The following is a 13,950-nucleotide window of genomic DNA, read 5'->3' as shown; positions in this document are numbered from 1 at the left end:
AAAGTCCATGAGGGACAGAGTCTATGGCACACATGAAGCGTAACAGACCAATCAGTGCCAAAGATAAAACTCCTTGAAGAAGGAGAGGGGCAAAATGGTCATAATAAGGAGTCAAGTGCTCTAGAAGAGCACCACGACATAACACTTCGTAAAACCTCATGTGAGAGGCTGAGGTACCTGAAAATAATGAAATAAAGAGATCTCAATAAGTTATGTCTTTATTGGGTAATAATGGAATCGACATAAAATGATTGTCGATGATATTGTTAATATAATGTAGCGCTCAATATTATTAATATTGACAAGGATCTTGAGATCAAATCTGTCATGAAATTTGGATGGATAAAAGATTGGCCAAATAAAAAATACGCAATGAAATTGACTTCACTTGAAAAATGTGAAGTTGGACGGATAGTCCAACACCTGAAAGTATAAAGTCAATTGAGGTATAAATGTGTTCTTATGCGAAAGGTTCAAGTCGATAGACATAAAGACGACTTGTGGCACAAGAAAATTAGTAAATATCCTCACATTGATTATATGGAGACATGTTCTCTTATAGTGGATATAGTCACTTCAGGTTTTAATCTGGCAGTATATGAAAAACTTGATATGCGTATAGTGGATATCATTGAAAGATTTTAAATTGTCTTGGAGCATATTAAGGTTTCCAAGAAATTTATTAAATAAAGCTTCAAAAATCCTTATACGGATTGAAACAATCAGGGCCCATGTAGTATAATCGCCCGAGAGAGTACTTGTTGAAAGAAGGGTATAAGAATAATTCAATTTGTCCTTGTGTCCTTATAAAAGGATATGGATTTGAATTTGTTATAATCGCCATGTATGTTAATGATTCAAATATCATTAGAACTCCTGGAGAGCTTCCTAAAGCAGTAGACTATTTAAACAAAGAATTTGAAATGAAAGATCTTGGAAAGATAAAATTTTGTCTTGGTCTATAAATTGAATATATGAAAGATGGAATTGTTGTCCTTCAATCAGCATACACTAAAAGATTTTAAAGAGCTTCTATGTGGATAAAGCACATCCATTAAGTACCCCGATGGTTATAAGATTACTCGATATAAATAAAAATTCACTCCGACCTCATGAAAATAATGAAGAGCTTCTTGGTCCTAAAGTACCATATCTTAATGCAATTGGTGCGCTAATATATCTTGCTAACACTACAAGTCCTGACATAACTTTTTCAGTTAATGTCTTAGCAAGATATAGCTCCGCTCAAGGAGAAATTGGAATGAAGTCAAGCACATATTGTGTTATCTAAGGGGGATTACCGGTGTGGGCTTATTTTATGGCAATGATTGCAATACCAATCTTGTTGGTTATGTCGATGTAGGGTATTTATATGACACATACAAGGCTTGATCTCAAACATGTTATGTGTTTACATGTGGTGGCACTGTCTTATCTTGGCGATCGACTAAGCAATCAATTGTGGCTACTTCTTCTAATCATGCTGAGATAATTGCTATTCATGAAGCAAGTCGAGAATGTGTATGGTTGAGGTCTACTATACATCTTATTCGATACAAATGTGGTTTGGAGTGTGACAAACTACCCACAGTTTTGTATGAAGAAAATACAACATGCATAGCCCAATTAAAGGGAGGATTCATAAAGGAGTTAGGACAAAACACATTTCACCTAAATTATTGTTCACACATGATCTTCAAAAGAATGGTGATATTAATGTGCAACGGATCCATTCAAGTGATAATATGACTGATTTGTTCACCAAATATCTATCGGCGTCAACCCTCAAGAAACTAGTGTACAAGATTGGGATACGAAGGCTCAACGATGTGAACTAATGATCTCATCAGGGGGAGTTAATACACGTTGTACTCTTTTTCCCTTACAAGGTTTTGTCCCATTGGGTTTTCCTTGCAAGGTTTTTAACGAGGCAACCAAAAGGCGTATTTCTAAATATGTGTACTCTTTTTCCTTCATTAGGATTTTTTTTCCCATATGGTTTTTTCCTAATAAGGTTTTAACTAGGCACATTATTTATGGACATCCAAGGGGGAGTGTTATGATAAAAATCAAAATATGGTGGATGTCTACTCTTCCTCCATGATCTTTCTCTCAAATGGTTAATGGCATATTCAATGACATATTTTCTATGTTCAATGACATATTCCATGACATATTTTCTTTACTTTTCATGCCTATATAAAGGCCTTGTAATAAATAGGAAAATACACACTATTAAAGAATAAAATCTCTTCCTTCTCTCTATCTCTATTTCTTGTTCATATTTTACTAAATTGCTTTTATTTCTTGTTCATGTTTTACTAAATTGCTTTTATTTCTTGTTCATGTTTTACTAAATTGCTTTTATTCCATAACATTTACATAAAATTAACCAAAAAGAGAAATTTTTATAGAAAATGGGCAGAAATCATTTTGCATAAAACCAAAAGGCAAGTGAAGAAAACTTTAAGAATGGCCATGTTGAACACTAATAGGCTATTGGGTCGAAAAGTATTTATATAGGTTCCTAGTAATATGGGGGACAAACATCACGGTAAGTTATCCAAGTTTTCAAGAAATAGTTCTTTTGCACGAGTAAGAAACTGCTGTATTTACACGGGTCAGACGGGTTATTCACATTCATTTGATGGTCATAGTCAAATTGAAAGCTAAGCAAGGAGAATTCTAAGAATTTCCTGAGGGAAAAATAAAGATGTAATGTGAAAATTATTTTAAATTGTTGAAACATAGAGACTAATAAATAATTAAATAAAAAGAAAAGGAGGCAATAATATAAGACAATTGCACATTCTCATATGAATTTAAGACATATACACACTTCATCTCAATGAATTTCCATTTACAAACCCTAAATAAAAAATAAGGAACTTTCTACAAATGTGATATAAATCACAAGACTAAAAATCTTACTACCAAAAAATAAATAAATTATGATTCAATGGTCTTTTGCACTTTTGTCTTGAAAACTAATATATAAAGCTTTTCCATTGAGAAATAGAGGAAGCCACCTGTGGCGTGAGTCACATATGACCCAAAATTTGAGCCCACTATACAATGCCAGGCCGGCCCATATATTTTGTCAAATTCCTGTTGAAATTTGTAAACAAGAATCTCATCAAAATATGGATTTAACTTAGAAAAATTAAATTAAATAGCCGATCACTAAACTCTTTAAAAGAAAATAGTTGGCGGATATATAATATAAGTATAATCCATATATATTATATGTATAACTGTGTATAGTCAGTGCATAGTTTATGTGTACCAGCTAGAAAAAATAAAGAATCAATCTAACCGGCTATTTGTGTAAAGACTTAACCTAAATAGTTGTGCATCCGATCGCTTAAATTTAAAATAGCTGGCATATATATATATATATAATATGTATAATTTATATATAATATATGTATAACCGTATATAATCAGAGTATAATTGATGTATACCGGTTAGAAAAAATAAATAGTCACCGGCTATTTGTATAAAGATCTCTTTAACTTATATACACTGATAATATCAAGAATTTTTATATTATAGGTATATTTTACCATGTTATATCAAATTATCTACCTTATTTTTCAAGTTACTGATCTCATTTATTATGAATCGTTACTTGTATTTATCTTTTTAGTGATCTGATAATGTATATAGATTTTTTATGCTATCAACGTAAAAGTTAAATCAGTAGAATATTACTTCCACAGCTGTTTTATAATAAATATAATTATTTCTTGAAGTAGCCATCTTTAATTTTGCTTCTGTTATTCACATGGGATGACTAAGAGGAGAATAGTAATTGACAATTAGCACATGATTATAGATACAGTTTACTATTATTAAATATTAACTTGTGATTTTACACTATTTAATGGGGTGCCCCTGATTTTTTTTTGTTTAATATATGGTCTAGCCCTCAATCAATTGTCTCAGATCTGATTGACAGGTTTGCATGTATTTATTTGTCAAACATTTACATGTGCCATAAAAATGAGTAGATGACTTTTATATTTCACATAGTAAATGTAGTGTGAGTTTTTTTTTTCCAGTATAAAACTATAAACTTTCAAACAGAATGAGAAACTTCTTTTCAGGTAAAAATAGTTGGGGTTGTTTTCCAAGAAAAGAAAATTCCAGAAAGTAATCTAAAATTATTTCAGACTCTTTTTTTGTTTATTTATTAAAACAACCATATTTGGACAATGGATATAGAAAGAGAAAGGGGTATTATCATTTTTATCCCGCGACAGAAACTATTTATATTTGGTAGCCGAAAAAGTATATAAAACTTGTATAATTTTTGTATATAACATACAAGATATATATACAAAAAATATATAAATTTTATATATTTTTTCAACTATTATTTTTAGAGCAGCTATATAGTATCTTTTTTCCAAAGAGAAATACAGTAAATTAATAACTATCACCCCCTATATTTACAAGTTGTTACCACACTCTCGAAAGAGATTATATTATCGATATATTTTAATTGATTATTGCATGTTATTTACTGTGTGTTCTAAGTCACTAGATTATGATAAATAGTCATGTATTATTATAGGTCATCTTAACCTGATGGTATGAAAAAATAATACAATATTCCTGCCCAAAAGTTAAACTCTTTCTCAAATTGCATAAAATTTATGACTAAGGACTTTATGTAAAAACTCTCAAGGAAAATCCACTTCATAATTGTTTTCTACTATGATAGGGAGTCTTGGAGCAACGGTAAAGTTGTATCCTTGTGATCTATAGGTCGTGGGTTCGAGTCGTGGAATCAGTCACTGATACTCCACTAGAGTAGGTAATAAGTTGCCTATATCACACTACTTGAGGTGCAGCCCTTCCCCGAATCCTACGTGAATGCGAAATGTTTTGTGTACCGAGCTTCGAATTGAAAGAAAATTGGCCAAGAAAAAAATGAAATGATGCACAAAATTCAAAGGTAAAAGGATGGGACACATACCTTTTTCATGTTATATGCCATATGTTTAGAGCTGAATTTTTCCAAACTATCAAAAGTAGTTCTTGCACATTTAAAAGCATGCACTTGCATAAATCCTGGCATATCTGTAACCAAAACTTTAACTTGAAGAATTGCAGCCATTGAAGCTACATTCAATTCAACATGTGTCACTGATTTCCTATTTGTTTCAATATAAGAAACTGATTTTCTTGATTCAACTTGCTTCACTTGATCTTCAACTGATTTTCTTGATTCAATGGATGAAACTGATTTTCTTGTTTCTCCTTTTGTTGTAACAACATTCATAGTATTATTCAACTCACCTTGATGATTTTCGCGATAAGTTTTCGATCTTCTGAGACCCCATCCTTTTGAAATACCTTTCTTTAACATGGATGATAAATCGGGTTCGGGTTTTGGTTTCGGATTTCCAGTTTCTATGTTATATACATACATGGCTCCTTTCTTTTGCTTTTCTCCTCCTGTTCTTGTTGTCATTTTTTGAAGCACACTATATGAGTTTGTTGATTGCTATTTGGTGGAATGAGAGAAGTGTATATAAATCTTGAAGTAGGGGGTGGGGTGGGGTGGGGGTGGGGTTTTGCTAGTTGGTTAGAATCAAAAGCAAATACACCAACAAGAATAAATGTGTAGAACAAGTGCGATCTTATTATATATTAAAAATCATTTCTAAGGGATAATCACATAAACGAATATACGTGAATGTAAAGCAACCGTTCTCAAGTTGGATCGAGTTGTTTGATTTATTATAACAAGAAGAAATTTCGGAGATTAATACATTTTAATTTTTTATATAGGTACAAAATTTGAATCACTGCTCACTGAATACGCACTAGATCTGCCTCCTGTTAGAATCATAGAAGCTAGCTCAAAAAAAATGAGGAAAAAGTATTATGGTCAAATATGGTTTGATTAGATAGTAGGTAAAGGGTTAATCAAAAGTAGCAAACCATGTGTTATTGCCTATAATTGTGGATAATAAAATGGTGGGATTGTTTAAACAAGACTTGATATATTTTTGACACTATTATCATTTGTCTTTGGGGGGCATATTTGTTTCTTTCCCCTTACCTTCCCACCGCCACTCTTAATTACAGAATACTCCCATGGACCCCACTTTCATTTTATTTTCTCTATTTTATTTGTAAATTGATTGAATGGAAAATTGAATCTATTTTTTTTTCTCAATATAACAGATAGGTATATTGCTCTAAATATAGTTAATAGTAAAAAAATAGAGAGGACAGAAAGTCTATGGCAGGAATGGCAGCAATAGATGAAAAAATTTAAGCTCCACGCTGAGTTATTAGCAAACAAAGAGGAAAACTATAAATAGAACATGTGATGTTTTCCATTTTTTTTTTTTATTTTTTTTTTCCTTCTAGGAAATAAAACTTGAATTCTTCGTTAGAGCCGACAATATATTATTGTTTACACAATCATGTTATTTAATAGATAATTATAAGTAAGAATCCACAAAATTAAGACTAATAACCTAAAAATAAGGCCAGTTACTTGCTATAACGTTAAAATAGATGTAAAAATTCTATATAGGCAGTGTATATAAGTTAAGTTCTTTTGGTTTATGTTTAACTTCTTTACAACAATAATATAAAAAATACGGAGTATTACATTATCAGATCACTTAAAAGCTCTTTGTGAGTATACATCATATGATAAAAGAGATTGATTGTAACAACCATCAGATTAGTGGCGGTTAAAATCGAAACGAGGTTCGTTGTAAAGTCTGCATAAGGTAAATCTCGCATCGGAATGAGAGAAGAAATTTAACAGTCATATAAGCACGAGTTCAGGATTCAACTATCGATGCGCCTCTTAGGTTATTGTGAAGCTTTGAGTAAACCTCATGTCAGAATGGAAGAGAAAAAATTGAGGACCATATAAGGGAAAGTTCAGAATTCAACTGTTAAGATACCCTTTTGAATAAAGATTAAGGGAAAAAAAATTGGGAGACCAAAAAGTCTTAAGTAGCGTTACAGGATTGAGTCAAAACGGACAATACCTTAGCATCAACACCCTTTTGAATAAAGTCAAGATAAATAGACCGTGAGGCCGAAAAGTCCTAAGGTGCTCTTAAAGAATCGAGCCAAAACGGACAATACCTTAGCAGCATGGTCGGGGCCGTGACATTTAATTAGTGGATAAAATTAAGGTCTTTGTCTATATAAAAATCATTAATATCAAACTATTTATTCCCCCTATTTCTCAAGCTTTCAAGTAAATAGAGAAAAACAAAAGCAATAAATAGTCATCAAGGTGTAGAACTAACTTTATACCCTCCATTTGTCATCTTTATTTTCTATCCTTTTCAAGAATATTTATTGAGAATGGAAAGTGAGGTTCTTAAAAGTTTGAGAAGACAAGAAAATTTATTAGAAATGGTTGTTCACCTGAATTATACCCTCATAGATGTTAACTCTTTTGAGAAAGACAATCTTGCTAGGTCTCACATGCTTAGGTTAGACAAAACTTCCACTGTTCATTTATTTTTTTCAAAAAATAACTAAATAATTATAATAATAATAATAATAATAATAATAATAATAATAATAATAATTTAATTAAGTGAAGGACCACTTTTAAAGTAAATCCTCAACATGTTACTTCTAGTTTATCGTTTTTTCCTCACAAATACTTGTTTAAAAGGTAAGTTCTCTTATAAATGCTAAGTAGCTAGGAAAAGAAAAAAAAAAGGGTTAACGACATACTTTAAACAATGTCAAATCTTCTTTTTTTTAAATATCAAATCAGAAGATTAATTAACATATTATCATAAGTTACACTAAATAAATTAATATTGTGAAACATATCGTTTGTGTATATACCTTCCAATTTTATCGGATGTACTTATGTATTAATTACGGGTTTACGTGAACTAATAGTGCCTAGATGTTGTATTTATTACGAAATTACTAAATGTATATTATATACGTGAAGCCCATTTTGTTTTTCGATTAATATTATATATTAACTTGAGATTGTTATAAGAATTCATAAACTTTAAATCCCGATTCGCTTCTTATATATACCTCCCTCTATCCCTCTTTCTTCATTTAGACTTTGGTTGCAGTTATAATTATCTCTTCTATGCAGAACCCTACGAACTACATTGTAGTTGTTTTTAAAAGGACGTGTCGTGGCTGAAGAATTCACATTTCTGTTAAACAATTCAGTTTTATATTATCAGACCGACCAAATCAAAAAAGATTTTTGGTTATACTATCAATTTCCCAATGGCAATATTCTTTCACGAAATAATTAAACAACCACACAAAGTGAGACGACAGTGTGTGAAGATTTGCAAATCTTGTGCCATTTTTGGGATGAATTTACCTTATTCATCAATAAATAATTTTTACATTATTAATATAAAGGTAATTTTAAGTAAACCTTTATGATATGCATTAATGGATAACTTGATAAAAATAGTAAAAACCTGCTCTTTTTTAGTTTAACCATAAGGTATTCAATACTCATTGACACAGACTTGATCCGGACCAGAAGTGGACCCAGGAATTTATCGTGATGGGTGCACAATATTTTATTCAATCAGTGTCCCTTAAAGACTTTTAGCATTAAGGGTGTCAAATGATTTAAACTAACCATTTTTACTCTATAAACATATACATATACAAGATTTATGTTGAACTTTACGGGGTCCGGTGACCCCTCAACATAACACATAGGTCCGCTTTTGATCCGGACTATGTCGCATAGGGCCCACTAAAGGGAATGTGCTCCATACGAAGATTTTCTCCATTCCAAGTGTTTATTTGAGACATTTGATTAAGATAAAGAGGTCTCATCAATCTCACCAGTAGATAATGGTAATAAATATATTATACTATCACACATTAAACTATATTTATTATGAGTAGGAGAGATGAAGATGTTGAGATGGATGTGTGGGTGTACCAGGAGGGATAGAATTAAGAATGAAGCTATTCGGGATAGAGTGGGAGTAGCCTCTGTGGAGGACAAGATGCGGGAGTTGCGGCTGAGATGGTTCGGACATGTTAAGAGAAGAAGCATCGATGCTCCTGTTAGGATGTGTGAGAGGTTGGCCATGGAGAGTTTGAGAAGAGGTCGAGGTAGGCCTAAGAAGTATTGGGGAGAGGTGATTAGGCAGGACATGGCGCTACTTCAGCTCACTGAGGACATGACCTTTGATAGGAGGGTGTGGAGGTCGAGGATTAAAGTAGAAGGTTAGTATGTAGCTTATAGTTGTTCACCCATAGTCTTAGTAGCATGCATGTCCCTTCGTATTCTTAGATTTTTATTACGTTATGTGGTTTTGTCGCCTCAGGTATTGTAATCCCCGTTGCTATTATTTGGTATCACTTATCCTTTATCTCTCCCTTTTTCTTTTATCTTCCATCTTTCTTCCTTCCTTGCTTTCCTCTTCTTCTTCTTGCCCTTCCTGAGCCGAGGGTCTATTGGAAATAGTTTTTCTACTTATATTAGGTAGGGGTAAGATCTGCATAGAGACTATCCTCCCCAGACCCCACCTGCTGGGATCAAACTGGATTTGTTATTGTTATTGTTGTAAAGTATTGGTAAAAGGGAAAAAAACTATTTCGAAAGTAATAGGAAAAAGAAAATAAGGGTAAGGAGTATACGTTTTGGACCATATATAATTTGAGAAGATGAGGGAAAGATTTTACATTGGCACATATAACAGAGGGCCCTTCACCCTTTGAACCAAGCATATTGGCCTGTTATTACAATAGCAATTGTGCAATCCACAGACCAAAGGGGCTTCATGTTTGGCAAATTCTTTCAGAATTAATGAGGGTTGAAAGAGTAGGGACGTGTGTATTTGGTATGAAAATGATTGTCGGAATTGTATCTTATGTCTTCTTTTCCTTGATAGTATTAGCCTATTAGGTCAGTTTGCACGGATCTCAATTATTTTATGTCACCGAGCATTTGCTATCTCCAAGTAACATAAGTATAAGGTAATTAACTCTATTACCGAGGCTTAAGCAAATAAAAAAATATATTTTTTTTCTCTGATAAGATCTGACCATTAATTTCTCATAATTTTCATACACTTCTATCCTTAGACAGCCGAACTCATCAAGATGTGGGCATTGCTAAATGCTCCGCCATGAATCAAGCTTTTCCTTCTTTGGGATTGAGTCGTGATAGTAACCGTGGTAGTAATGCTCCAGCCACAGGGGCGTACGCTGGAATTTTTGTAAGTGCTATCGAATTTTATAGAAGTACGAGAATAGTAACTTCAATTATCATAATTCTAGATAAAAAAAATATTCTTAGTCTATTAATTTTGTTGAGTTTCAAGTTAGAAAAGGTCTTGTGTTCAATTCTACTTCATCATAGTGTTTAACCATATATGCTCTCTCAAATATTTGCAAAAAAAAATGTGCTAGATGAGGTTCGCACCCCTGATCTTTTAGAGCAAAATCAAGCACATAACCAATGGCAACGCACAAAAACATAATTTATGTTAAATTGTCATTTTTTTTCTATTTATCTGTTTCCTCACATTATTAATACATACATTTAGTAAAAAAAATCGACGAAGCAGTATCGCATGATACTGGTTCATTTAAGGTGCATCCGCCCTAGCCCCAGAGCTCAGCTACCGACCCGAGGCACCGATCGGGACATTGATCGTTATACCACACCTTTCTATCTTCTTTTGTATAACTTTTAATCCAATTTATTGCTTGTTTCTAGTGTCAAATGCATAATACACAAGGATAGAGACATGAGGTAGAGACCAAGGGTTGGAAACTTTGAAAGTAGATTAGGACCACTTGTTACTAACTAAAAGATAATATTACACGAAAATATAAGATTTTTATTTTTCACAATGCATAATGCTGAGGACCCTTACCTCTATTTTTGCTCCCATTTCCAAGCCGATGGATGTGATGTGAAATAATGCGATGTGATGTGAAATGCATTATTACAAATGTTTCTTCAATTATATTTTGACGAGTAGTATGTGGACATTTACTTATTGTCTATGCCCGAGGTAAGATTATCGATATCTGTATTGGGGGTAACAAGAGGATGTATTGACTAATAATATATCCATCGCCCTTCCTAAGTCCATCCCCATAGCACGTTTATTATCATGGCTTTTCATCGCGGACCGACTCAAGTTTGTCATTTGAAGAAATCACTTAATGGTTGGGTTAGGCCGATTTTATGCTGGTCAAAATGGGTTGAGTCAATAATTGAGCGGGTTAATAACCCGCCCAAAAATTTCTTGGGTCAAGATAGGCTAAAATTTGGGTTATAGCCCAACCTATCAAACTTTACTTAATATGTGTTCTTTTCTTCTAAATTGTATAATTAATAAATAAAATCTTTTTTTCTTTTGTTATGATCATATATAACATATCAAAAAAAAAAATATTTCTAAAATATTTGGATAAAGTTACTCATGGATCAATTTAGGCTAAAATCGGTCAAACTTTAAATGGGTTGAGATGGGTTGGACCAAGATGAATTGAGTTCAATAAATAGGCAGGTCAATAACTAGCCCAACCTTGGACGGAGTGGATGGATTATTTGGGCTTGGACCAAATTTGACAGCCCCACTGCTGATAAATGTTTAAAATGTAGAGCTGAAATAGAGTGTTTTCTCTCTTTCAAAATTTCAGCATACTGTTGTTTATTATTATTATTATTATTATTATTATTATTATTATTATTATTACTACTACTTGTGTTCATGAGCACCATTTGTTTTTTCTTATTTCCACTTCTTTTCTTGGATATTATTTGGACAAAAGAAACTTAAAGACAGAGAATATGAGACAAAAATGCTACTGCATATGGTACTGAAGTCAGACCCAAAGCCCCCCCCCCCCCCCCGTTTTCTAGGAGTATTTCCTTTAAATTTTAACTCATGTATAATAGTTAGTTCTAATTTTGGTGATATATAATTAAGTATATTTAACCTTTAATTAATTAAACTTGTGTTTTGGTCCTTTTATTTTTGCTAAAAAATCAGGGATCGTTCCTGGGGCTTCGAACACCAGTATTGATAGCTGGAGTTGTGTTCCGTATTTTAGCTGGGAGCAAAAATATCAATGTAATCGAATAATTAATTACTTTGCCAATGCATTTGAAAAGGCAACTACGCTCTAACAGTAGTGCTAAAAAGTGGCTACGCCAACCAATTTTTACGCTTTTTGCTAAACAATCAGCCCATTAAATTAGTATGTTCAATAGGGTCAGCACCTGCGCCCCATCTATACTATATTAAACGCACGAATGCCCTTAACGAAATGTCGTTCGCTTTTTTTACCCTTTAAAAATAAATTTCACATTCGACGAAAGTGTAATTTAAGTTTTTCCCAAATTATTAGAAATTTAAATTAACTAAAATGTTAGTACATATTAAATCCTTCCCTGTTTTGAACTCCTATGCAATTAGTCCTATATGAAGAATAGAAACAAAATATTTTTGTGACGAAAAGAAAAATTAGGAATCATCGTTGTGTGCAAAGCCTAATGGAAAACGTGCTGAACTTGTAGACGAATTCTATTCTAAACGAATTGTCATCATTTCTTTTTTTTATTATTTCAAAAAATGATAATTTTCTATAGCAAAAATTTTCTTAGCGAAATATTATTTTTATTCACCCTTTAAAAATAGCATCCACATTAGAAAAAAATAGTTATTAAATTATTTCTCTAAAATTTAAAAATTTAAAATCAACTAAAATTTTGCATATTAAATCCATTTATATTTGAACTTCTATGCAATAGTCATAATATATTCTTAACGAATCGTCATCATTTTTTAAATTATTTCAACAAATAATAATTCTGATATTTCTATATATTAGTTTATTTGTTATAAAATATTAAGCCAACATTAGTAATTTTTCGACGTTATCACTTATCAAATTTTCTTATGAGCTATAAGCCAATATCTTTACTCCCAAAAGACCAAAAAATTTAATCTTTAAATTTATTTTATTTAAGAAATCTTATTATTTGTTTGTTTAGGTCATAAATATATCAATATTTTCATAAAATATTCTCCCAGAAGTCCTCATAATCACACTTATGTATCTGAGGACTTCTATGGCCAAGATTTCTCCGTTAAATGGTATCAACATTCGTCTTTATAGTGGCTTATACTTTTTAATTTTTTTTTATTAATCAATCATATTATTTAATAATATTTTATATATTTTAAAATAGTATATTCATTGGTATTGGTTACACGCGCAAAGCGCGTACCTAAAAACTAGTTAGAGAATGAAATGTACTCTCTCTCTCTGTTAAGATCTTTTTCATATGAAACTATTTAATTTTTATTTTATTTCTAGTGAGACTAATATAACATGACTGTCATGTCCAAGATCATGATTTTTTGGACATTTCTTTTAAGTACAAAGGTCAAGAGTCTTTCTTTTAAAGTCGAGTTCGGAAAAAAATCGCATCTTAAGAGATGTCATGTAGGTATGGTTGTCCAACGGGACGCGTCAGCCCGGCCCATCCCGGATCCCGGACCGTCAAATGTTAAACGGGACTGAGCCTATATTAAATGGGACATGGAATGGGAGGGGCTGCCCATTTTGTCCCGGTGGGCCGGCCCGTTAAGGTCATGTCCCGTCTCACCAGCCCACGTGATTTATATTTTCTTCCAAAAAAGAGCCTTTGTAATTAGCTACTAAGAGGCCTAGTTCAAACAGAACCTTTCCTAGAAGGTGACTGAGTATATTATGTGCTCTTTAAAATACTTGTATTCGTATGTAAAATTTGAAACTTCTATTGATAAATAAAAAGCTTTAGCCCTGAATTTTTTTTATGAATTGTCTTATTTAGTTACTTTATAGCTTGAGATTATATTAAATAAATTACAAGTCTATTATAATTACTAAAATATTTCGTTACAAGTCTTTTGTTTTAATATTTTATAATGCTTTAC

At 32.1% G+C, this 13,950-nt stretch overlaps 1 protein-coding gene across 1 annotated transcript; it reads right to left on the bottom strand.

Annotated features, from left to right (window-relative positions):
- Positions 1 to 2,796: 2,796 nt before the first annotated feature.
- On the bottom strand, positions 2,797 to 5,539 carry LOC107832556 (uncharacterized). The gene is made up of 2 exons (XM_016660420.2): positions 4,986 to 5,539; positions 2,797 to 3,108 (listed from the first exon to the last, which is right to left on the bottom strand). Exons 1-2 carry the CDS (start codon positions 5,481 to 5,483, stop codon positions 2,950 to 2,952), a joined length of 657 nt encoding a protein of 218 aa, XP_016515906.1. The 5' UTR covers positions 5,484 to 5,539; the 3' UTR covers positions 2,797 to 2,949.
- Positions 5,540 to 13,950: the final 8,411 nt, after the last annotated feature.

Source organism: Nicotiana tabacum, chromosome 8 (genome assembly GCF_000715075.1).
Source record: "Nicotiana tabacum cultivar K326 chromosome 8, ASM71507v2, whole genome shotgun sequence".
Taxonomy (NCBI): domain Eukaryota; kingdom Viridiplantae; phylum Streptophyta; class Magnoliopsida; order Solanales; family Solanaceae; genus Nicotiana; species Nicotiana tabacum.
This window is presented reverse-complemented; position numbering and strand designations above follow the sequence as displayed.